Source organism: Podarcis pityusensis (assembly GCF_964106645.2).
Source record: "Podarcis pityusensis genome assembly, chromosome: 2".
NCBI lineage: Eukaryota > Metazoa > Chordata > Lepidosauria > Squamata > Lacertidae > Podarcis > Podarcis pityusensis.
The window spans coordinates 4,595,900-4,622,459 of NC_138029.1; the positions used below are offsets into that span (position 1 = coordinate 4,595,900).

At 43.8% G+C, this 26,560-nt stretch overlaps 1 protein-coding gene and 1 long non-coding RNA gene across 4 annotated transcripts; both read right to left on the reverse strand.

The window, feature by feature from the left end:
- Nucleotides 1–692: 692 nt before the first annotated feature.
- NEMP1 (nuclear envelope integral membrane protein 1) lies at nucleotides 693–16,119 on the reverse strand. Of its 3 annotated transcripts, none has more exons than XM_080990225.1 (9): nucleotides 15,807–16,119; nucleotides 13,209–13,324; nucleotides 10,997–11,216; nucleotides 9,732–9,804; nucleotides 9,049–9,142; nucleotides 7,439–7,553; nucleotides 5,784–6,009; nucleotides 3,780–3,956; nucleotides 693–3,378 (listed from the first exon to the last, which is right to left on the reverse strand). In XM_080990225.1, exons 1-9 carry the CDS (start codon nucleotides 15,907–15,909, stop codon nucleotides 3,186–3,188), a joined length of 1,317 nt encoding a protein of 438 aa, XP_080846351.1. In that variant the 5' UTR covers nucleotides 15,910–16,119; the 3' UTR covers nucleotides 693–3,185. The 3 variants fall into 3 exon arrangements, with proteins under 3 accessions (XP_080846351.1, XP_080846353.1, XP_080846352.1); XM_080990227.1 differs by having other exon boundaries at nucleotides 13,209–13,321; nucleotides 15,807–16,118; XM_080990226.1 differs by having other exon boundaries at nucleotides 3,780–3,953; nucleotides 15,807–16,117.
- LOC308468548 lies at nucleotides 4,615–5,698 on the reverse strand. The gene is made up of 2 exons (XR_013981709.1): nucleotides 5,394–5,698; nucleotides 4,615–5,360 (listed from the first exon to the last, which is right to left on the reverse strand). It is a non-coding gene; the product is annotated as an uncharacterized lncRNA (long non-coding RNA).
- Nucleotides 16,120–26,560: the final 10,441 nt, after the last annotated feature.

Consider the following 26,560-nt stretch of genomic DNA (forward strand, 5'->3'; position numbering starts at 1 on the left):
AGAACTGCATCTTGTCTCTAAGCTGAGTTGTTTAGAAGTTCTTTGTAGTCAATCTCTTCACCATGCTCTGAAAGCAGGGAAACTAGTCTGGGGCACAGAGTTCAGTCACCCAAGTTCAGTCTTGGGCTTGTGTGTGTTTTTTAAAAAGCAAGTTTCTCACCCTTAAGGTGACTAGAGGGTTGCTATTGCTACCCTTCCTTGGACACTAGTTGTGTGGGTGCCATTACTATTCTGCAAAACCCCTATGGCCTTGCATGCCTGAGGCACATTATTAACACCGTAACATAACTCCAGAAATTACAGCTTGACCAGTGCCTTCAGCCCTTGGCTAAAAAATAATGTGTAGAAGTTAGATCCACATAAATTGCAGGCTTGCTGTATAAGGAAGCATCAACCAGGCCTTTCTGATCAAGCAATAACAGCAATCACCACCGTCAAAATAAAAAAAATCCTTCCAGTAGCACCTTTAAGACCAACTAAGTTAGTTCTTGGTATGAGCTTTCGTGTGCAAGCACACTTCTTCAGATACAGATGTGGTATCTGAAGAAGTGTGCTTGCACACGAAAGCTCATACCAAGAACTAACTTAGTTGGTCTTAAAGGTGCTACTGGAAGGATTTTTTTTATTTTAGCAATCACCACCTGCAAGAAGATTCTCATGTTTGGGGGCAGGTTGTTGTTCTTCAATAAAGCTTCCAACTCACAAGTGGTTTATTGTACATAATGCTAGAGAGCAGTCCAACAAGCAAATAGCTGCTTGGAACAATCAAGAGGCAATTTTAGACAAAAAACAAAGCAGAGGTTTCTACTAAACCTTCCATAAGAAGGTGGAAAGGTTTATCTACCCCTCACACCATCACAAGTTTCATTTTCTACCAAAAAAGACTTTATTAAAAATCTTAACCTTCACTACACAACTGAGAAAGCATTGATATGGCATATCAGTACATTCACAGTCAAAAGTAACTTTTTTAAAAATACTGACCACCTCCTAGAAATAAAAGAGAAACACACACTTACTGAAACCTGTCTGTAGGCAGTTTGACCACAGTTAGGAGGTATTCCCCTCCACCACTACCCCAGAAATACGTAATGGCTTATATCCCCAATTTGCATAGATCAAGTATTTTGCTTTTGTGACAAAGTGAACTCAGCATTTTGTATTGACTGTAACACTTGGAGGAAGACATTTTACACATAATGTTTCATAGAATGTAGAGCAAAAACTCTTGTTTTGAGTTTTGAACAAGTGAACTTTGCAATATACAAGGTCAGGTGCTTCTGTCTGATCAGATCTGTTCAACTCTCAATATGGGGAAAGGGCACCAGCAATTTACTCCCCAGCCCTGAATTTGGAACTGAAAAAACTTAAGGCAGTGGCCAAGGCCAGCCCCATGACATTTCTTCTCTCCTGCTCTTCTAGTACAACTTGCTCTGGTCCCATTATCGTAATACTTTCTCATTTCCTCTCTGTGTTCCACATCACTAGCTGCAGCTAGTGGAGAAAGTACGGCAAAGTACATCAGGGCATGGGATAATTTGTACCATTTTGGATGCAGACAGGGGGTTGTGATTTTCAGTAGTCCCATGTTTCTTGTAACACTAAATTCACTCAAAATGTATACCAACAGCATGGAGTTCTCCCCATTTTCTGATCAACTAAATTGTTTTTATGATCTCTGAATATGGAGAAAAGGAAGAATTTCGATCCCAAAAATCCTGCTGACCAGGTACTGCCAAATATACTGGGCAGCATTTGCACAAGTATCAGGCTACAGAGAAGAAACAGAATAGCCAGAACACAGGACATGATAGCTCTTATCACCTTTTTGTGTTTGCTCATGTTGCTCCAAGACTAGGTAAATAAGGCACATATAACCAGTCAAATTCTCTGTCATATGCTGTCAACTATTTTGCGGGAGTTATTCCTGAACTTCATGGCGCCTCATGCCACCCACGCTTGGAAGATACAATTCAACTGATCTCTGGAAAAACAACCACTTTGAAAATGTAGGCCTTTGCTACATTTTTCTGTAGAAACTAATTTGAAAAAAGGCTCAAGAAATATGGTAATAAGGACCTACACCTAAGTGAATCAGGCTGCCATTATGTCTGTAATTCTTGATTTAGGAACTATCCCTGAAGTTAAAAAGGTGGTAGAATTTGATAGGCTTAGTCGCCTATAACATTTAACAGCTCTTTATTAGATTGTGCCAAGCTGCATCTGCTAAAAGGAACAAACCCCCAAAGATCCAACTTGGCTGTCAGAATTTTTAAAGCCAGGTGGTAAAGAGAGGGCCAAACAGGTGCTTGAAAGTAGCAAGGCATAAGTTAAATCCTGTTATAGTACCTGTATCAGTTAGTTGGTCTTTTCTGACACCAAACAGCAGCTTCAGAGTTTGCTATACAGGCAAACTTATGTTGGGAGGAAACTAGTTCAAAACAAACAAAAACATAGAAAGCAGCAGAAGGCCACCCCAAAAAATTGGTTGCATCTTCTTTGCAAGCAGACAAAATCCTGTTTGAGCTGAAACATGCATAATGTGGGTCATCTGTTGTTCATTAAAGAACTGTGCCAAGCACAGGATCAAGCCTGATAGCATAAGAAAGAGTTGCCTAACAACTGATAAGCACAGGAGCCACCAAGGGGGCAGTATCTCTACCAACCACCACAGACACCATGAAAAGTCAGACCTCGGACGACAGCATTCTGGGCTTCCAAGAAACAAAGTATGACACCAATTAAGGTACTTACGGCAAAGCCTAACTCGGCTGGACATTACACATTGGTGTAAGCCCTTCCTCTGGAGCCCCTGCCTAATCAAGGCAAAATAATTCATTACCGGCAGGTTTTAAATAGATTGTCACAACTCCACCTTGCTCCCCAGTTGCCTAGCCTCATTCACTCACAGCCCACAAGATACTGAGTCCAGGACTCTGCCCCACGTGTAGCTCACTGCACGTTCGGTTCACTGTTTAGTGTAGGCAGCAGGGCTTTAATAGAACCCCAGCCCATTTGCGCAGTCTGCCAAGCATATACACCTTGTTCTGTATGTGCCATCCACAGTAGACTAGGTATACATGTACTCACTCTAAGATGAGAGCAGCAACGCTGCAACTCCTACCCCATGTCAACAAGGGGCATTATCAACCAATCTATTTGCATGAATACTAGCCGGCTTTGTTTCAGAAAATTAGATGTCTCTGGGCCCTAAAGGTGTCCACACGTTCCTCTTCTTCAAAGCTGTAGTCTCGCTCTCCATCTTCCTCTTCAAAGAGCTGATCCTCCAGAAAAGAACCTCCCAGCCCATATTCCTGCTCATGGACAGAGACCTCATTGGGGACCACATGCGAAGCACCTTCTACAAAATCAGCAAATCTGGGGAAAAACCAGCAGAGAGCAGTGAGAGTACTGCAGCAACCAGCAGATGTCTGACTTTTATTTAATGGCCTGCCATGAAATGCATGTAACATGGGCCAATTAAACATTTGTCAGTCCAAACTGCAGGCATGGCCAGGGGAATAGCCCCCATGTATAGCATGCACTCAATAAAGCAATGCACACTTGGTAGTTTTTCCTGGCGTGTGGCACTAGCAGAGAAGCCACCTTCAAACCTGCATCTCATTCCCCCCCCCTTCCCTTAACTACCCCAGATCCCACTTCCCTCCTATAGCTGAGTTTGTAACCAGGCTGCCCTTTTGAAGGCTCCCAAAGGGTATAAGGATCCCATAGCACCATGCAGCTTTCCCCTCCCATCTTCTAATCATCTTGGACAGTACCTCTTGGGAGACTGGATGCGGGAGACTGCTTTCCAGGCAGAGAATTCTGGGCTGCTGCAGTACTCCCGCAATTCCTCCAGGGCTCTGCGTGTCTCCACCTCCCCCTGTATCCGGTACTCCTCCTCAGTTAGCAGACGTGGTGGGCTGGGCTTTTCTGGGGCTGTGGAGACCTTCCTGCTAGGATAGCAATGACATTAGTGGCAGCTGCAAGTCTGAACATCAAAGCCTGGTGCCTTCCAAGAACCCTTGAGCAGCTCAGGAAACAGTGTTTACTCTTGAGCTTCACTAGAATAGGTGCAACTGGGAGTCTGTACCAAAAGGGCACAAGACTGTGATTTTTGACTAGGACTAGACCTTCTTCAGAAAGATTCTATCCCACTAGTCTTACTGCATTATCTTGATGGTTCTTCCCAAGCCAGTCTTGTGATGCACAACAACTAAACACAAATTGGCAGTAATCTGAGTAGGGTATTCTTTGAGTTAATGAACACTAGGTAGACATTTGAACAGACCTCAGACCTGTGTGTCATTTTCTTACATCAGACCCAAAGAGAGACCTTTTACAGACCGATTGTCTTTTTAGGGCGATTCGCTCCCAGCCTCAAATTTTATGCCTTGAGCAGTCTTACGTCTCTTGTGTCTTACTGCTGTAAAGTTCAATTGAAAAGAGGTTTGCCAGGTATTGTAAATATATATGTTCTCATATGCTATGCTCATAGGCCCACCTGACAGAAGAAAAGACACAGAGAGCAGGAGGACCCAGGCATCTAAACATGATGCTGGTCTTTAGAGGGAGATAGAGCTTGCAAAAATCTCTGAAGGCACCATCTAGTGGTATGTTTCAATCCAGCAACTGAAATCCCAATTTTAATGGTTTCAACACAATATCCATTTGACCATATTTGCCACTCAACATCCAGAACAAGCTCACCAACAATTCAACCCAGCTTCCACCATACAGGCTACATGGATCAAAAGCATACCCATTAATTGGGGGTTAAAGCATTGGGTTAGCTATTCCCCCTCCCACAACCTGTTTCCATTAGCTACCCTTTCACCTGGCTTCACCTGAGGGAGGAAAAAAGAGATAATGGGTATGTTCAAACATCACTGTAAACCATAAGTAATGGCTTACTGTAAATATGTCTGCTTCATTCCTCCCCACTAGTATGCAAAGGAAACAAACCACAATCCCTGGCTTGGCATCACATCTGAACTGGAGATCATGTTTTGTTTTATTCAAACAAACCATGATGAGAAAGCAAACTTTGGAGTAAAACAAACCATAATCCTTGTTTGGATTCAGCAGTAAGCCAGGATCATGGTTTGTTTCTGTCCCACCTTACGAAGGAGGAGAGAATCAGGGAGGAGTAAAACGATGGTTTACAGTGGCACATGAATGCTGCGATTGAGGTCTGACTGAGCTGGCTGGGATCCAGTCAATGGGTCCTCCTTTTTGAACAGTGTCCCCATAGCACCTATTTCAACTGGTCATTAAAAGAAACTTTACCCAATTACATAACTTGCTATAACTTTTAACAACTGGTACGTGAATTTGCCTGCTTTCCTCTTTCCTTTCCTCTCCATTCCTTTACACTAGTATATTAAAGAAACAATATAGTTTTGCAATCTAATATGCTGCACAGCAGTTTGCTGCACAGTGCCCCAGAATTTTAAGTGTTTAAATGATTAACAACAATCATCTCATTCTGAGCAACTATCCTCTACAGGAGTGTCCAGACACTCCCTGTATATATATATGCAAAAGTATTCATTCTCCTTCTGATTATCCAGATATAAACTACAGACTTGGCCAACACTGAATGAAATATAGTAAATGATCTTTGAATAGGCAATCCTTGTTCTCTCGTACGTTAGAAATTTCACTGTGTTTTGAGTACATACACACAAACACAAGCACACACCTTATCTTACTAGTCTATTAATGTCTATTATTGGATTGTGCCTTCTAGGATGAGTAATGCCCTGCTTCCCATCCGTCACCTGTAGATAGCATAGGCCCACATGACTGGGTACTCCAGGTTTTTAGTGCAGAATGCAATTACGATCAGTGCGATGGCGATCTGCCGTATCTGGATGCCTGCGTAGAGGAAAAGCAAGCCAAGAACCTGCAAACCCCAAGTGAGAAGATTGATGCTGCGTTCGTTCTCCAAGGGCCCATATTTGTAGCACACTGCAAAGCTGATACACCCTACAACGAGCAAGTAACCTGCAAAGAAAGGAAAGGAAATAAAGGAAGAAACATAAAGAGATACTCCAAGAATTGTTTTTAATCTGGAGCCTAAACTATCCTCATGGTGAGTGACTTAATGAATGAAGCATCACCCCAGGAAGCAAAACAATGTGCTAAATCAGCCAGAAATAGATAGAAAACACTGACTATTCCCTAACAGCAAGAGAATTAAAACATGTTGCCAACAGCAGATTCCAGAAGGCAACAAAAGCCAAGAACTCAGGTCTTTTACACAGTCTGCTCTAGGAAGACTGGACCAAAAAGCCTTAAAATGAATGGGATGCTTATCTAGAAAGGTTGTATCATACCAAGTGTAATTAAATCAATGACTCCTGTGCTCACAGTGTGTGCTTCTCACATGGGATATTAAAAGGAAAAACCTCTCAAGATCAAAACCAAGTCAGGGTTTGGTACGGTCGAGAAGGACTGCATAACTAGAAGCCTGAAACATGCAATACAGTGGTACCTCGGGTTAAGTACTTAATTTGTTCCAGAGGCCCGTTTTTAACCTGAAACTGTTCTTAACCTGAAGCACCACTTTAGCTAATGGGGCCTCCCACTGCCGCCATGTGATTTCTGTCTCATCCTGAAGCAAATTTCTTAACCTGAGGTACTATTTCTGGGTTAGCAGAGACTGTAACCTGAAGCGTATGTAACCCAAGGTACCACTGTAACCAGTAGTATAGCTGATGCCATTATTTCCTCCATAACTCCCACCCCAGTGCCTCATCCCAGTAGGAGTCACCATCCAAATACCAGTTTCACTTAAATTTCTGTTTAAGTGACTCCAAATCATACTTGAGCAGAATTTGCTGAACACTTTTTAGCTGTCATTTTGGTGTGAACAAATATCAATGCAGCTAAATTCGCCTTAATTAGATCTCTAGTGTGGTGTAGTGGTTAAGAGCGGTAGTCTCGTAATCTGGAGAACCGGGTTCGCGTCTCCGCTCCTCCACATGCAGCTGCTGGGTGACCTTGGGCCAGTCACACTTCTTTGAAGTCTCTCAGCCCCACTCACCTCACAGAGTGTTTGTTGTGGGGGAGGAAGGGAAAGGAGAATGTTAGCCGCTTTGAGACTCCTTAAAGGGAGTGAAAGGCGGGATATCAAATCCAAACTCTTCTTCTTCTTCTTCTTCTTCTTCTTCTTCTTCTTCTTCTTCTCTAGGTACTCTTTACTCAAGCTAATTGGGAGCTGAGGATGAAGTGTGGAGGCTAAGCATTTCCCAAGTGTGAAGGCAATGGATTTCCCTGCATTACAGGGGATTGGACTAGATGACCCTTGGTGCTACTTCCAATTCTAAAATTCTATGATTCTATAATTCTAGAAACACTCAAAAATATGAAGATTAGCCTAAGGCACAGGCTTTGATGAAAAAGAAAGCACAGAAAGTCAAGAAATACTCACCCAGCAGATATTCCCAGTACAATTTACAGATCTCCTGCAGGTTTCTGAAGACCAGCTGAATAAGGTAAACAGAAAAAGACCAGCCTCCCACTAGCATGAGGTAGATGGGACTTTTCTAGGGTACAAAAAGAACAAGAAAGCTATTTTTGCATTCTTGACAGAGCAGACAATCCAGCTTGCCCTAAATTAGGCATACAACACTACTAGGTTGTTACCATATGCAAACTGCACAATTTAAATTCTATGGCTGGGTTCTGGCAGGCAGGCATATTTCAGCATAGCCTGGCAAGATAAAGTTAGGCCAGATTCTTTGGTTGGGACTGATGAGAAGCATTTGGCCTAGTTCTCACAACAGCAAGCAGAGTGGCAAACCTGTATGTAGACTGTACTATGCAGGTTGCAGGTGGGGGCTCACACAACACAACATGCCCTACTAGAACCCTTCTTCCCAGCACTCTACATGCAGGGAGAGGGTCTTTTTTTTTAATGGAAGAGGATTAAATCATTTGATGCATACCACTGAGACACAGGTTTACCCATTTTACCCACTTATGAGAACCAGGTCTTAGACTACAGTGGCCAATTTCGGTGCTGAATGAGGGATTGCAGGGGGCGGGGCAGCCATGGCCCTCTACTTAAACCCCACTGAACTGTGTATCTGCACTTGACTTGGTCCAAACGCTTTCACAAAGGACACACAAACACTTTTCACAACTCCACAATATGAAATATGAAACACAATAAGAAACAGGCAATTTCAATTCAAGCAGCTATTTAACTATCAGATGACTAGACTTGTCCAAAGATGGGCATTTTCATTTGCTGAATGCCATTTTTTTCTCATAGGGAAAAATACCATTTGAACTGTGAGGTTGATGCCATGGGTTTTCCTACATTGCAAAATACCACAACAGGGATTTTTAAAAGTAGTTGCACAACCACTAACATTTGAATTTGCATATGGTAAGCTGGCGGAATGTAGTCAAGCAAAAATGGAATATACCCACTAACACATATACACACACTGCCAAAAATTATTTAACTTTTTTCTAGTATATATGGCAACCACAGTAGTAAAGTATTTATCATATTAAGTTAGTCCAGATTCCAACAAAAACGTGCACTAAAGTGCTTCTGAGCTACTATATATCAGGCAAGAGCCATATATTGAGAAGGGTGCAATAAAAATCCCACTCTGCCATGTTCATCTGCCCACAGCAAGCAAATGTTTCTCTTTCCCCTATTTTCAATTATTCCCCTCTCTAGGGTCAATGATTATTACGTCTGTCAGTTCCTCATTTGCAAGGGAAAGAGCACCGCTGTACATCCTGCTTCCTCTCCTCTTGCTGCTGCCATCTCACTCATTCCTCTTGCTAACTTAAAACAGTGAAAGGAGGAATATGGACAACAAAGCTGTGTGGAAGACAATCCCTCTAGCCAAGACTGGGTGGTGAATGTGTCCTGCGTGTTCTTTAAGCCATGGACAGTCTGAATAAGGCACTTGAAATTAAAGCTTAAACATTTGGAAAGATGAACTCTGAACTCATGGCTTTCTGGATGCTTGTTGTCAAAGAGTCTAGTATTGTCAATAGAACAGTACTTTCACTCACCTTGGGCACCATTCTGGACATTACATAGATGACAATTAGCAATGAACTTAGCACACCAATGCTTATTCCAGCCGAATAGAAGAAAAGTGGACTTCTGCAAAAACAATTGTTATTTCAGTTGCTGTGCAGGAATAACATCTATACGTCCACAAAGGTTGTCAGGAGCAGCAAATATTCAACACAAGCCACAAGAACAAGGGAAAATGGCTGGAATACACCAAGAGCCAAAACCTTTGGCTGGCCTTTGGGTAAAAAGCCGGAGTTTACAGTTGCCATGTGGAGGTGGAGATTGTTCTCTCTGTTGCTTCTGGCAAAGCCTGCAAAGCCATGAGTCCACAGAGACACTGGGGGCAGCATAGCCATGATTTAGCAGAGCAAAAGGCAACTTTCTGTGGAACAAAGAAGCAGCATGTCCTTTGCTAGCCATGGCACAGCTGGAGACAGGCAGTCCTGAGTCCCGGGTCTCAAAGGCCAGACAGAGAGCCCTGGGATGGGGGAGAATATTTTGCTCCTGAGTCTGAGGTTCCCAACCCCTGCATTAGCCTTTCATTATTAAAACAAAAACCATATAACCTACTACCATTGCTTTAGACAGGAAAGATCAATCTGGTAGCTGTTACAGGCCAAGCAGATGGCTGCAGTAGATTATGTCTGGCATTTCTGCCGCCCATTACAGTGCTCACCTGCTCATCAAGTCAGCACAGAAAAACAGCAGAAGGCCCAGAAATGTAACCACGAAGAGCTTGGGATCAAATGCTGCAAGAAAATGAAACAGTTCATCCGTTGTGTTGAACTGACCTTTGAGCTGCTACATCTTTTGGATTAGGGTGTAAGGTGACCTCAAATGCTGTCAGACCAAGTGCCCATTTATGATGAGGCTTCATATAGCAATACTGCCAGACACACAACACTTGTGATGACCGCTTCCTGTCTTTCATAGGGCATCGCATCATCCCAAACTACCCTATACGCTTTGTGCAAATCTAGAATTAATTCAAAGGGCAGAGTACAAAGTTCCTGTGCAGCAACATAAGAATGCTGATCTACTGTAGGAACAAGCAGACTACATCCTAATGAAGGGACAGGTTACCTGGGTTTGGGTAACCTGTCCCTTCACTAACTTACCAAGAAGAAACAACACAGCATAGCACATAACTCATTCAAGCAGTTAATACTTTCCCTTAAAATAGTAGTTCTCACCATCAACATCCCTCCCAAATAAAATACAAAAATGAATTGAACAAATTTTGACTTTACTCAAACTTTGGTACTGTGAGATAATACACACACAGCAGTTCACTAATTGCAAAAGGTGCATGCATACTGAAATGGCCAAGCTCCTGTGCAATATATACAGGATCAGTGCATATGTGTCATTCACAAGTGATGGGTATTTGCACCCAAGTATAGAAGAATGAACCATTAATTGAAATTTCACACTAAGCAATAGGATCTACTTTTAAAAAACATTTGGGATACGAGTGTCATGTCTCCATTTTGCAATAGAAAATATTCTGGACACATAGGTTTTTACAAGGAATGGTAAGAGATCACCAAAACCAGAAGAATACCATATAAGTCAAGCTTACATCTCATTAAAAAGATAAAAAGAACTTTGGGTCACTGCGACTTATTTGACCCTCCCAAAATGAATCAACTTCTCCATTAACCTGACATAGTGAAGCCTCTGACATCAGCATGAAATCCTAGTATTCATCCTACTTATGGCACCACATGTAGTACAAAGCATCTAGATTACATAACTCACTTGCCAGCTAGTGTCCTGATATTCCTGCCCTCGCATCACTACTACATTTCTGTGCAACCAGAAGGCCTGCAGTTCACAGTATCAGGAAGTAAGCAGCTTAATCTAATTCATTTAGCAGTACTAGATGCACAACTGACAGCTTCCCCAGTAAGCCAGCAACTAAGGTAAAAGAGGACATACTACGAGCAACGATGATGGTGTAATTGGAGCCTTCTTCAAGCACATCAACTTTCAAGCAAGTTTTATTACTGTAGAGACCTACAGTAACATAGGTGTCATTGAGTTTCTCTTTGAAGAAGAAGCCAATGTAGTTCCACACATTGAATCCCTCCAGTTCCTTAAGCTTTTCCTCATTTTCCACCTGGATGACTCGGATCATCTTGCTGCTTTTTACTCGTATCTGCAAAAGACAGAGGTAGGAAAGGGTTAGCCACAAGGGAGATTCCAACATTAAAATACAGAAAAATCAGAATATCACCACTCAAGTGGTATCTAAATAAACGACACAAAACTTATGTGCCATTATGAAATGCACGCTACAAAGATGAATGACAGGCTGGTTCAGAGGAAAGTACCAAGGAAGAGAAAGGGGCTTTTGGAAAGCGTGCCAACAAAGGAAGCTAGTAAGATTGGTATAATGTACAATTATTATAAAGGAAAAGTATAAGCATTCACTTGAAGGAACAGGATCAGAAAGGGAAAAATCAGGATCAGGATGGGGGTGGGGGCGGGGGCGGGGGCAGGGAGAGAGAATGAGGAGACAGATAGCCAAAGTTCCAGTGCTGAACTTCATTATGCAAACAACTGAGCAGCAAAACAAGTTTACAAGAGACTGTGTCAGTATTCCATTCAATCAAGGCTGAGAGCCTTTCCAGACATGGTGGCTCAAGTGGGTGGGCAGGAGCAACAGTCATCACTAAATTATTGATCCTGTTATGGAGAAACTGCTGTTTCCCAGGACACAAGCAGTTAAGCACCGGTGATAGTAACTGCAATCATTGCTGCAACAAGTATGAATCTCCATTGTTCAAAGTGATGCGAGCACTTACTTGACCTTGCCTATGACATCACAAGTCCCTTCCCCTGGCTATCGTGCCATTTTCAACCAATCTTTTCTATTTTCCAACTTCTCTTCTTCAGTAGCTGCATAGTCAACCCTCTCCCACAAATAACAAAGGCACCCAGCAAGGAAGAAAGATTAACAGCATAATCCTAACCTTGTCTACTCAGAAGTAAATTCTACTGAATTCAACAGAGTTTACTCCCAGCTAAGTGGGGTTAGGATTGGAGCTCAAATATGCAACATTCCATTACCTGGGTATAAGAATACTACTCAGTTTATGTAATGCTGGTAAATACTGTGAAATGAATAGGGAAAGCACAGACATCTGCCAACCATTACTGTAGTTGGGTAAATCACAAATAGTGTATGGAGAGTTTGCATTACCCATAGAGATAGATAAGTAACTAACTAACTAACTAAGGGATAGGAAATCTGTGGCCCTCTAGATGTTGATGCACTCCATATGCCATCAACCACAGCCAGCATAGTCAATGGTCAGGGATGATGGGAGATATCATCCAACAGTATCTGGAGGACTACAGGTTCCCTATTTGTCAGCTACATCAATCTGCAGCATAACTGGGGCTCCAAGAGATGACCTTGTCTTTGACTTTCATCTCCAACCATGATAACAATCTATTTTTCTCAAAGCCTGAACCTATGAACATCATTCTATAACACAGAATGCTCTTTTGAATAAAAGTTTATTTTAACGACTGTATAATACAACTTGAAACAGAATGAGAAGGCACAGAGAAAACATTTGACTATACTGTACAGTGGTACCTCTGGTTGCGAACGGGAACCGTTCCACAGGCCCGTTCGCAACCTGAAAAGAACGCAACCCGCTTCTGTGCACGTGTGGGTCGCGATTCGCCACTTCTGCGCATGCGAGTGACGTCATTTTGCGCGTCTGCACATGCGCGAGCAGCGAAACCCGGAAGTAACCCGTTCCAGTACTTCCGGGTTGCCGCAGGATGCAACCTGAAAACGCTCAACCTGAAGCAAACGTAACATGAGGTATGACTGTATAAAAAACTAGCTTCACAGTAACACAGTAGAGCACTTCAACAGTAATCATGGCTCCAATTCTGAGCCTTGAGAAATGCATTACACAGCACCACATATCGTTCATCCACCACACACTCCCAACCAGTATGCTGAAAAACAAAAGACAATGGAGGTTTTTATGAAAGCTACATGTAGCTACTTAACAGAGATTTACATAATCTAGGATTAGTTCCCTTGATTTTTGTTAGCAAGTATGCAGACAGAAAGTTCGGCTGAGGTTCATCAACTGCCTGAAACTTAAAGGACTCAATTTCTTACCTGAATTCTGGTCCATATGTCATGCCATTTTGGGGTCACCTTGTTTGTGTAGCAAAACTGCTTAGAGGAATTCTCTTTTTGCATGCGATGATCTTCAAGAGGCAACACTCGATCTACTGAGTTCAAACAATAACCAAGGACTGCGTTAAAGACATTTGCAAGATCTTTGCCTGAAATCAGAGTTGCTGCCTGAGAATTGAGGGAACTGGATTAAGGCTTTCTGGGAGATGATTTATAATGAAATGAAAAGGGTATTTAAATATACCTTTCTGAAGAAACCAGAGGCCTTTCTCCTGGGCATGGTCGGCCAAATGGTGCCAAAGAAGGACAGAACTTTCTTTATGTATGCCACAACAGCAGCAAGAATACTCATTGCAAAGTATTGGAAGACACAAGACCTACCCACTCTGGAAGAATGGCAGATGAAGGTGATGGACTACATGGAATTGGCGGAAATGACTGGCAGAATCCGAGACCAGGGAGAAGAGTCGGTGGAAGAAGATTGGAAGAAATTTAAAGACTATTTACAGAAATATTGTAAAATTAATGAATGTTAGAATGAAGTTGGAATGAAGCTAGGTGGTTTAAGCAGTAATGTTATAAAGGTGTAGGTAAAAAAGGACTGATAACAGATGAAAATTTAAAGTTATAGTATATTAAGTTAAAGAATCATGAGAAAACAAAGAGGGAAAGAAATTGCTGACTTAACTAATTGAACTGGAATACAAAAAAGGGAGGTATGAGGAGGTCAGGGAAACAAGGATATGAATGTAAGTTATGGAAAGATTGATCCATTTTTCTTTTTCTTTTTTTCTTTTTAAGTGTCTTTTACTTTTTTTGTATTTTGTATTTTCTTGTATTTTTACTTTTTGTTTTTGTGTAATTCTTGTATTCTCTGAAATTTTAATAAATATCATTTTTAAAAAAAGAGAGAATTGAGGGAACTGGGTTGTTTTATACAAAATGTAGATCAGGATTAGTCTATTCGTAAGGTGCTGGAATGATGCTCTCTAGCCTACACCAAGAAAGCACTATTTCCGAGAGCAGTATTAGCAAGAGGACACAAAAAATTCCAAAACATCACTATTCATTTTCACACAAGTTATACCCCACCAATGAACTGCAATAGGCAACTTAAAAGCAGCCACTAACACAGGGTTTGGTGCCCCAAAATCTACACGTAGTGGACAATGAGAGGGAGCCTGCACATTCATGGACATGCATGTACACACGCACCTTCTACACATACCACCATGTTTTTTTCTCCTACGTTGAATTTGAAATTTTAAGATCCTCAGGGCAAGCACCTGATTGTGTAGATTCTGCAAAGCGCTATAAAAAGTACGTATGTGTGCTTGGCAAAGAGGAAATTTCAAACAATTCACAAGCATGCAAAAAGTAACTTGTGAATCCTGGGGGGGGGAGAATACTTTTATGAATATAGCACCCAACCTGGTGTCCTCCAGAAATTTTTGACTACAGTGCCCATCATCCCTCACCAATAGCCATGCAGGTTGAGGTTGATGGAGTTGTAGTCCAACAGCATGTGGATGGCACCAGGTTAGAGAAGGCTGCTTTGCAGAATAACTAAAAAGGTTCCTGTCTCAGGAAGTTAGAAACTAAATTTCACTATGGAGTGTGTGCATGCATGAAGGAAAGTGCAAGGATTAGCAAGGGACAAACAAGCACAATACAGTTAAATATACTTAGGTTTTAGAGCCACTGGAGATGCGGATAAAGCTATTGTTTTCAATTGTTTAAAATCATACTCTGTGCTGATTTCCTGCGCCTCCAGGAAATGGCACTGCTGGGGGGAAGCCTTATCAAATTCAGCTGGACTTTCTTCCAAGTTAGCAGGCACAGGACTGCGCTGTCAGTGTCAGAAGTTTAGTGAATCCTGCCTTTTACCAACAATTTTCACCTGGGCTGTTCAAATCTGACACTTGCCAGTAAACGAGTGCCATCATTTTCAGCTAAAGGAAACTTAATATACCCCAAATTCATAGCCAAGCATTTCTGGCATTTCCAGTTTGCTCTCTTGAGATTTGCTGGTAAATAACAGAAACGTAGTGCCTGATAACATTTATGTTTTTATATACAGTACATTGGAAGCCTCCCAGAGTGGCCGGGGCAATCAAGTCGGATGAGCAGGATACAATTAGTAGTAGTACCTTACCATATATAACAATTGTCATAAAGTTGTCTCACATAGAGCTAGGTCCCTCAGTTCCAATTCTTTGGTCAATTAATTATGAACATTTTGGGAAACACCAAACGAAAGCCTCTTATGTCAAAGCCCAGGAACAAATCACGTCGCCTTTCTGCCTTCACTTCCCAAACAAGACCACGGATAAATTATGCTGTCTAGTTTTGGGTGGCATTTGCAGCATTTTAACGAAACTGTACATTTCGTGTGAATTATTTTTATTAGTAGTAATGTTCTATGGTGCCCTTCATCCCAAGATCACGGGGCGCTTCAGGCTAGAAATGCAAAACCTGCCTTGGGAAGGGAAGGCAGCTCAGTCGAGACTCTGGCACCGTCCCTCGCAGCTCGGCGCCCCTGCGATTCTCGAGCCCGCCCTCCTCCCGCCCGCTTACCTGAGCCGCCCACCGGCACCGCGAGGACCACGGCCCCGAGGAGGAGGAGGAAGCGGCGCCAAAGCCGAGGCCGCCCCGAGGCCGCGTTCGTCCCTCCCGCCATGGCCGCTCCGCCAGCCCTTCACCCGCCGCCCATCCCGAAAGGTCGCTTTCTCGCCGCGGGTCCTCTCGCAACCTATCGGAGAGCAGGACTCGCCGCGACGCGCATGACCGAAAGGGATATTAGCCAATGGCAGGATGCTCGAGCGCGGCCGCTGTCGGGAGTTCCAACTCTCGAGGCCGCCTTGCCTGACGGTAGCGCTGAATGATTTGCCAGCAAGCCTATCGCTGCGGCGGCCTCTGTGAGGTAACGCCTCTCGGCAAAACGGCACATTAACTCTCTGGCCAACGACAAAGTCAAATCGCCAGACATTGAGCCCGCCCCCAGACTCGTATTGGGCTGCGGACGTCCCTTGTCAGCCAATCAGAGGAACGGTTTTTAAAGCTAAGCCCCCGCCGCCGTTTTCAAGCGGCAACAAGGGGGAAGGTCTGACGTAGATCGAAGCGACTTTCGCTTCAGGCGCGCGCTGCGCAGGCAGCTGTTGAACCTCGTTACTGAGCAACCGCCTGAGTGACAGGTGGCAGTTTCAGCTCTCGCTTTAGATTTCAGCTGTTTGAATTCAATATCTCCAAGTGGAGGGAAAGAAAACGACTCCACCTTGTGGGAATGTTCAGGGATGCAGGAGAGGATATATTGTTTGATATATTGTGTTAACTTGTGTTAACAAGTTCCACAATTTAGCAGAGTAACATTCCCCTTTTTAAACTTGCACAGCGGATGTGTTTGCTCAGGCTCACTAAAGCCTCTAAAATACGTTTTCCTTTTGGTAATTTCCCATTTAGTCCCTCATAAAAAGATAGACACGACACAGTCATCTATAAAAGTATAAAAAGAGTTTACTCACACATTCTGTTCACAGATGGATCCCAGAAGGCAGGCTTTAAATTACAAAAGTAATATACACCTGGAAACTGTCCCATAAGGAGACAGCCCCTTTGTAAACCAAGAAAATCTTTAATAAAAATTAAGTTGTATAAAACTCTGTAAAGTATAATTACCACAAGATCTAGATCAGGAAAAAGAGAGGGAATAAAGATCTGCATCAGAATCTGCTGTCCCTGTGGATCCTGCCGCCTGAGGTACACTCACCCAACTTGTGATTCCCAACAATGGCACAATGTCTTTCAATTGCAGAGAACATGGCATCATGCTTATCTTCCAAGAATTTATCTAATCCTCTTTCAAAGTTAGTGGCCATCACCCATCTTTTGAGAGCGAAGCTATGCGAAGAACAGATAAAGGAGCTCACTGTGTACCTGGTTTCTCTCAGCTGTACGCCAAGTGTGTTGCCTGTCAGCTCCCTCCTAACATGTACACATGATGGGCAGGATTAATATAAGGGACTCATCAGTGGAAGCCCTGCTTAAGAATATATGTATGTGCAAGAAGACTTGCCCCTTTTTCTTACCCCATGCCCCCTGAAATTAGGTCTAGAACAATATACCCATACATAGTGTATAAAGTACACATTTTCAAATGTGTTTGTTAAGGGCTGCTGGGATTGTAATTTCATGAGGGATACTACAATGCCCAGAATTCTTTGAGGGGGGAAATGTGCTTTGAATGTGCTTTGAATGTGCTTTAAAGGTCCAGTATAGTGTGTATGCAACCAACAAGTAGGTGAAACTGATGCATATGTTTGTGCAGGAGCATGACTTCCCTTTATACCACAGCTTTTCAAACTTTTCATATTGGTGACAGACTTTTTAGACATGCATCATTTCATGACCCAGTAATTCAGTTTTACTAGCAAACTGGAGGTTAAACTAACCCCTTTCCAGCCCTGGGAGGAGTGCAGGAAGCGTTTGCATGACACACTTACACACTGCAGCTGACACACTAATGTGTTGTGACACACAGTTTTGAAAGCTCTGCTTTATACTATAGACAAACAAGGAGAGTCCATATTTTTTCCAATGGCTGTGAAATATACTCAGAGTCGCAAAGTGATTTCATGCTCTTTATTCAGCTCATAGTGGTGAGGAGGAATGAATGAAAGTCCCCTCAAAGTATCTGCTTTATATACATTATTTACACAATGGGCTGCACATGATTGGCTAATTCTGGAATTCTACTGTAAGCCAATCAGGTTGTGGATTCACTTCTATCTGGAGCATGATTGGGTGGTTCCTGCCAACCAATCATACTGCTGCATTGTTCTAGGACCAATCAGACTGCTGCATTCTGAATCCTATTGTTCTAGGACCAATCAGAGTGCTGCAATTTGGATCCTATTGTTCTAGGACCAATCAGACTGCTGCAGTTTGGATCCTATTCAACTCAGTACATAACAGGCTGGATGTCTCCAATGTAGCTCTTAATATAACAGAACCCTCTATACATGTTTTGATGGGGAAGTTAGCTCACATCACAAAGGTTTCAGTTCTCATTTGTCAGCCAAGGCTGACACTACCCATTTCAACCCCCCAAACTCAATCAATATCTCACTTCCCTGTAGCTGTAACTGCCAGAGGAAATAAAAATGAGCACACTAAACTTAGAAAAAAGAAAGTTCAAAATACAACAGAACATTGTTACCTAAAAGTGTGGTTTGGGGTCATAGGCACCTGGTCTTGAGTTCTCCAGCTCCCATCACATTCCGTCAGCACTCCTGCAGCAAGTGCGTCCAATATCAGCATGCCCCGCTGACGTCGCACATGCACATCAGTGGGTATACTGACGTCAGACGCATGTGCGCATGTCGTGTGTGTAGCCCCAGGCACCCACTGACCCAGGGCCTGGTTCAGGGTCATTTAACACAAATGCTTCTGCTAGCCAGAGGTTATATCCAGGATTGTTCTTTTTATAGTTTGGGTACACTTTATTGTTTTTCCAAAAATATAAAGAGTGGTGGTATACTCCCTCCAGTGAAGTCAAAAATATGGATGCATGATTGAATGGGGAAATTCCAGTGTTTCCTGCAGTAGGAGGATGGAAAACACTAAAACAAATTCTGGAAATACTTAACCTGAAAGTGGGGAGTAAAAATGACATTATATTAAACCATTAAATGCTAATCGGCTTTGTTTCCTATTGCTTTTGTAATCATTTACAATTGTAGAAAGAAATTAATAATTTTCTGATGTAATGCATTGTCATATTGTCAGAAGCTAGGGCAATAAAAAGACAAGGTGAGGAGTGGAGCAAAACAGTAACTGTTGCAATGTAGAAATACTAGCTTTGCTGCTGTCTCTAGTGCAAAGGTGGGCTACCTTTATTTTGTGGGGGACCACGTTCCCCTGGTGGTGGCAATGGCAGGAGGGGGCAGTAATCTCTGTGGGGCTGCATGCCAATGGTGGGGAGAATCAGAGACAAAAGTGTTCTGGATTGACTAATCAGGAATAAAGATTGCCCTATTCCAATTTTCACCAGATTCTCAGATTAGAATTCCTGTTCTTATGCAAGTCTATTCAGAAGTAAGCTCAAATGGGCTTCATAAGAAACCCAAGAATTACTAACAGTAGAAGAATGGCAGATGAAGATGATGGATTTTTCGGGGCTAGCCGACCTAACCGAAAGAGTCTGTGACCAGAAGGAGGAGGAATATCAGGAAGAATGGGATAAATTTAATGATGATTTAGTTAAATTTGTTAAGTTAAATTAACTGGAAATAGCTTGCAGATACTTAATAGGCTTAGGATTTTGTTTATGTTAAGTGATGAATTAATATGTTTAATTATATAAGGTGAAGATTTAAGGATGTTAATGTTTAAGTTAAATTTCATAAAAATTGGGATTTGGAAAACCGTTAAAAGGATATGTAATGAAATTCAACTAAGGGGAAGCGAGGAAGTCACTTAACAAAGTTAATAACTGTAATTTTCAATAAGGCTATGATTTATGTTTGTTTGTCTTGTGTGTGTGTGTGTGTGTGTGTGTGTGTGTTTGTTTGTTTATAATATTGTGAAAGCCAATAAAATTTGGGGGGGGGACACAAATGGGCTTCATAAGACAAGCAGCACATGGTATTGATCACACAGAATTAATGCATGATATTGATTAAGGCTCTATCTTACACAACTTAAGAACATGATAGGATACAATAGTTATTTATTTATTTATTTATTTAGTAAGCCGTTCTCCAATTTTCATGCTGCTTATCAGTTTGCAGGCCATTATTTAAGGGACTGAGTGCAATTCTTGTTGTTGTTTAGTCGCGTCTGACTCTTTGTGACCCTATGGACCAGAGCACGCCAGGCACTCCCGTCTTCCAGTGCCTCCCACAATTTGGTCAAACTCATGCTGGTAGCTTCGAGAACACTGTCCAACCATCTTGTCCTCTGCCGTCCCCTTCTCCTTGTGCCCTCAATCTTTCCCAACTTCAGGGTCTTTTCCAGGGAGTCTTCTCTTCTCATGAGGTGGCCAAAGTATTGGAGCCTCAGCTTCACGATCTGTCCTTCCAGTGAGCACCCAGGGCTGATCTCCTTAAGAATGGATAGGTTTGATCTTCCTGCTGTCCATGGGACTCTCAAGAGTCTCCTCCAGCACCATAATTCAGAAGCATCAATTCTTCGGAGATCAGCCTTCTTTATGGTCCAGCTCTCACTTCCATACATCACTACTGGGTAAACCATAGCTTTAACTATACAGATCTTGTTTCAGGACTTTTTGGTGTAGGATGTGGGTCATAAATTTAATAAATCTAACCTGAGCTAAGCTACTCAGAAGTAAACCCCATTTGATTCAGTGGAACAGGCTGCCAAGTAATTATGCAGCTTTTCAGTGAAATCCTATGTTTATCTACTCAGTACACCCCAGTGACTTCAATGGGTCTTACTTCTCCTAGGTAATTGGCTCTAGGAGTGCAATCTCAGTCTCTTTCATTTGAAAGGGAATTATCAAGAGAGAGTGCATGAACTGTTCAGAGGCATAACTAACTTACTCACTTCAGGGTGAAATCTTCTCTTTTGCTTTGTTATGTTCATTGTCCTATTTTCATACCCTGTAAGTCTCCCCAGCAGGGATAATGACTTTCAAGGCTCTGTGAGAACAGCATGCTCACACTCACACTATCTAAAATATATGTCTATGGATCACCCTTGTTCCCGTGCCAAGGTCACATTGCCATCCTACCAGTCCAGCAGTCCAGCAGTCCAGAAAGAGAGAGACCCTGGCCTCAGAGGAACGAAACAGGATGGAAGTCAGATTAAGAGAGAAAAAGAGACCTTGACCAAAAAAAAGTGCTAGGGTAAGAGATGGGGATTCTTCCTTATTTTTTGTTTGCTTTGGAGCACAACAGACCTCACAAGAATTAAGGAGCACATTCTAGCTGAGAAAGGAGCCATTCAACCTGTTTTGATAGTCCAGCCTGATGTAATTCAAGATGGCTTTCTCAGAAATCCCTATCTATAACTGGTTTGCTGGTTGAGTTTATTGCTGCAAAAACTGACTTGACGAAAAAGGAGCTTGAGGTGCTCAGTCTGGCACGTCATGAAACAGATACCTGCACTGATAATGATCAGTGGCTACTGTTACCTGAACTTTCTGCTGGTGCATCCCTTTTCCAACAAGAACATACAGTATGTACTGTAAAAGCAAATCTCTTCTTCAAAGAAGAACCTTCAAAGGTTGCTATATAAGTGCAGGTGCTCAGGGAATAAAAAGGAACCAGGCAAGATTAACATCCTACAGTTAAGTGTGCAGTGATGGCTGAGACACCTTAAGCAAGGACAGTTGTGCAGCTCAGGGAGGCCTGCAGTCGAGTATCAGTGCTCCTGCTTTAAATGCAAAATGTAGCTGAGTGTCAGCGCTTGGAATGCATCTCTTGATACAGCAGAGGTCTGAAACACAGGAGAGCTGCTGTCAGTGTTGACAATACTGAGGTAGAAGGGCTAGTGATCTGACTCAATACGTATAAGGCTATATATGATGTTTTTTAACACTGCCAGCATCCAAAGTCCCAAGGTTTTCCTCTGGGCAGCTGGAGATTTCATGCAATGCTCATAACTGAGAGGCATAGGTACTCTATGGTGGGATGTAGTGCCACCAAGGCATCACAATGTAGCATGCCTAGATGGATATCTGACTTGGTTCTTTTGCAAAAAAGGTAGGCCTTTGTAGCAAGAGGAATAGCCTAAAGTGTGCCTGTGTGTGTAAAATTCATCAAAGCCAGAAAAGGCTTCTTTGTCTTTGGCTTCAGAGTGTGAGAAATTAAGCAAGTGCCTAAGAGCCTTTGTAAGGAAAGAAAGCAACAACCCTACTTCAGAACGGATCTCAATTGCTTTTCCTTTTTGATTCTCTCCGGGAGGCTCATATTAGTGGGAAGGAAAGGCTCAGGGGGTGGACGGCAGCCTTTTCAACAAGCCTATGTGGGATGCAAATGCTTCACAATCCCATCCTTTCAACCCACGTGACCCGGCTCTTTAATGCCAAATATTTTCTTAATAGCATAATTGTCAAGGCCCTTCCCACGTGCTGCCCACTGCTCTGCACTCGGCTTGCTGCACCTGGGTAGGGAATTTCACACTCACGGCGATAGTGGGAGAGGAGGGATAGCTTGTAAACTGAGCTGATGTGAAGTGCTAGGACAGTCCTATTGCACACCCCACGATTGGCCAGCTCTCACAAGAAACCATGAGCTTCTCCAACCTCAGTCTGACCTCAGTCTCTGAGCTCATCCACTTCTCTGTGTTATTCCGACTTGAGTTGCCATATACTCAAGCTTGTGGAAATGTGGCTGAAGTTGGTTCCTAGCTCCTTATTCAACACGGAGCTACGTGCATGAACAGCCCAAATGAAGAACTGATGTTTATATGCCCCTTCATCCTCAAAATAAACTTTAGTCTACCTACCGTATTTTTTGCTCTATAAAACGCGCCAGACCACAAGACGCACCTAGTTTTTGGAGGAGGAAAACAAAAAAAATATTCTGAATCTCAGAAGCCAGAACAGCAAGAGGGATCGCTGCACAGTGAAAGCAGCAATCCCTCTTGCTGTTCTGGCTTCAGGGATAGCTGCGCAGCCTGCATTCGCTCCATAAGACGCACACACATTTCCCCTTACTTTTTAGGAGGGAAAAAGTGGATCTTATAGAGCAAAAAATACGGTACATCTTGGGTGCATCTCAAAAGGAACAGTTTCTCAGTAGCAGAGATCAATGGCTGGCACTCTAAATTATCACTCTAATTATCAGCTCTAAAGAGTTGATAATTTCGGGGATAACTAACTGGAAACTAGTAATCAGATTAGTTGCTTTCATGATACAGTATTCTCAGGAAAGTCTTCATCTGACGGCTGGCCATTCAGATTAGTTTAGCTTCAGATGGGAACAGATCAGTTGGCATTACCTTAGCAAAGTTAACTGATTAAGTAGTTGGAGAAAGTACCTGCAAAACATTAAAGTAGGCTATCCGTGCAATCCTACACATTTACCCAGAAGAAAGACCCACTGTTCAATGAGATGCATGGGATAGCAGCTCTAATACATTGCCAAGTTGTACAAATTAATGTCCAAAACTCTTTGTCTGTAATTGTAGGATTGCTGCCCATATACTGTACATAACTACAATATGTGACACGTATGACTCTCTGGTGCCACATATACACTGCACCTATTTATTCCATATTCATCCAGAATAGTATGTCAATCCACTTCTACCACTTCCTTCCCCTCCCCCACATTCTATATGAGTGCACGGGGGTGGGGAAGAACTAGCCACTTCTGATTGTGGGTAACTACCGGTAATCCATGGTTGGTCATCTTGAGTGGGGCAGAGAACACAGAAGCCCTGCATTCCAGCTGTAAGCATGAGGCATTTCTTCCTCAGTTAGAACTGGCAAAAGAGCCCAAGGGTTCCTACATCACCCCCCCCCTCTGCTATAATGGAGTAGGTGATGCTTCTTCAGAAGAGCATAGGAACTGCTTTATCCTGAACAGGCTTTATAACAGGATTGGGAACCTTTTTTGGCCAGATCCTTCTCTCTCCTCACCTCCCTGGGCCAACTCTAACAAGTGGGTGGGAAAAACCACCTGCCAATCACCCGACACCAAATGATTGACAGGTAGGTTCTCCCACTCACCTGTCAAAGCTTGTTGCGCAGCTCTTCCCAAGTGCCCAATAGCCACATGGATGCTGGGTGCCTGGGAACCACAGCACAAGGGATTTTGCTGGCCGTGTGCTTGGTGTTTCCCAAGCACCAAAAACAGGGTTGGTAAAGTTGTTTTTTGCAGTGATCAGCTGCACAGCCAAGCCAGCCGTGCCTCTTTCTGTCCCACAAGATGTCAGGTATGGGGAGGAAGAGCATGGTTTGGCAAAAAATAAATAAATAAAGGCCTCACATGCCAAATTGGGATCTGTACCAGGGCCAACTCTGGCCCACAGGTCAGAAGTTCCCATCTCTGGTCTATACTGACCAGGATGACGATGACGATTTATTGAATTTATATACAGCCCTATACCTGGAGGTCTCAGGGCAGTTCACAGGATTTCAGGAAGGAGCTAACTAGCTCCTAACTAGATTTGCTAGCTAAGGAGCCCGGGACCTTCTGCATGCAAAGCAGGCGCTCTGCCACTTAGTAACTAGGGGGGCGGACTGCTCTGCTGGCACTTTTGGGGGGGGGCAGCACCGTGCAGCTCCACCTCCAGGTCCAGCTTGACCCGGGGGTGGGGAGAGGAGAGCGGGCAGCAAGTTGGCCGTCCCTCTCCTGGGCTGCGTGGCGCCACGCGAGGATGCTGCCAAGGCAACTTTCTCCGGGTCAGGCGTGAGCAGAGGGCGCAGGGGGCTCCATCCGCGCCCCGCCCCGGGCGGCAGGAGCAGAAGGGATTCCAGGGCCGCCCTCAAAGCCTGCCTGCCTTCCTCTTAGAAGAACTAGATGGTGAGCCTTCAGGAGCGGGGGGGGGGGGTTAAAAACCTCTCCTTTCTGCTGCTACTGCAGCTCCCCCAACCTGCAGAAATCGGGGAGGGGGGTCTGCAGGCCGCCTGCTATTACTTCCTTGCTCCCCGCCTCGGGGCTCTTTTCTTGAGCGTGGGCGTGGGGGTCTCTTTCGCGCCCGCTCCGCCCCGCGCCAACTTCCCTGCAGCGCCAGGAGGGGCGGCGAGGCCGCGCGTGGGCGCGCTCCTTTCTGCCAGCCCCGCGAGCAAAGCGCGCCGCGCGCCACTGGCCGCGTGGGAGGCAGGATGTGCGTCAGTCCCGCGCGGGGGAGGCCGACACGTGGAAGCGAGTCCGACCGCAGCGCTGGTGGGGAGGGAGGCGAGGGCCGGAGCCGGTCCTTTAGGGAGGCGAAAGACAGGATTTCTCGGCTTCCTTTTCAAAAGCCCTCAACTTACCTGTCGCTGGCGAGAGCGGCCCATCGGAGGCGATAGAATGGGAAAGCCAGACCCCCCCCCCCAATGGCGAGTGGCTGAGTTTATAGTTGTTTGTTTTTCTAGTTGCACTGGAATTGGAGAATTCCTCTCCCTAATATGATCGCCCTCCTGTATCGCGTGGAAGGCGCAGACTGAGAAACGTCGGGCCGATGGAAGGCTGATTGTAGCTTACAACAACCCTGTAGTGTCAGCCGAAGGAGGACGCTTTTTACCATCGCTGTCTTGCTCAGTTAGACATTGAACCTCGATTTAAGGTTCTCTTAAGTTAAAGCTGAGTTTCTGCCGTCTCATTTAATTATGGGACTCTTCAGTTTACCACAACATTTTCCAACCTCCATGTTCGCTGATCATCTACAAGTTGAAAGAAAGAATAACCGGGGAGCTAAAATTATTTCAGGACAGTACTTTTAGAAATGCAGCAACTGCTAAGTGTTACTTACTCAATGATATTAAAAAGAAAGAGCCCCCCCCAGGGTTATTGTGCTCCTGCTGCCTGTGCTCGTGCACACACCTGCCTTGGGGGGGGGGGAGGTGCTAGTCATTACAACCCCAACCTGTATTCCACCCACAGCAAAGTGCATCCCACACCACTAAAGGGAGCTTTCTCTGCCGCTGCTTTTCAAACAGAAACAGTGGCAACAGCAGGCTGTCCTTTAAGTGCTTCTGTAGTTGCAAGTCAAACCCCGTGGAATAAATACAGCCAGCGAGGGGCAGTTGCCAGAGTGATGGTCTTGGACCTGGAAGACCAGGGTTCAAATCCCTACTCCACTCTCAAGCTCACAGGCTGGATCTAGACATGTCAAAGAAGTGATTCAGTTAAACTCCTTGTAAGCTCATGCAGGGAAACCTGATAGGAAAAGATGGGACTCCACAGCACCAACTGGTGTCAGTGTTATATTATATATGCAGCACATATAAAATGCTTTTTCTTTACCAATCTAGACTGTGGTCTCTCTCAGACTAACTTACTTCACAGGGTTGTTGTGAGTATAAAATGGAGAATGGGAGAACCACGTATGGCATCTTGTGGTCCTTGGAGGAAAGGGGGGGGGATATAAACCTACAAATAAATAAGCAGCTACCTTCCAGAGTCTTGTTTCCACCCAGAACACGGCCAGCTGCAAAGCTTTGGTACTTGGCTGAGTCACTGATTCATAATGATGCCACTTAGGTTGTTGAACTGGCACTGTTGCACACCACCCCAGTCTCTGAGCAGTGTAAGATTCCAGGGGTTCCAGGCACATTTACCCAGGGCCTGTGTTTCCTTTTGGAAATGAGGCACAACAGAGTCTATGGTGTCTTTACGACATATGGTTTATATATTACACATATTATACAACCTGAGCCT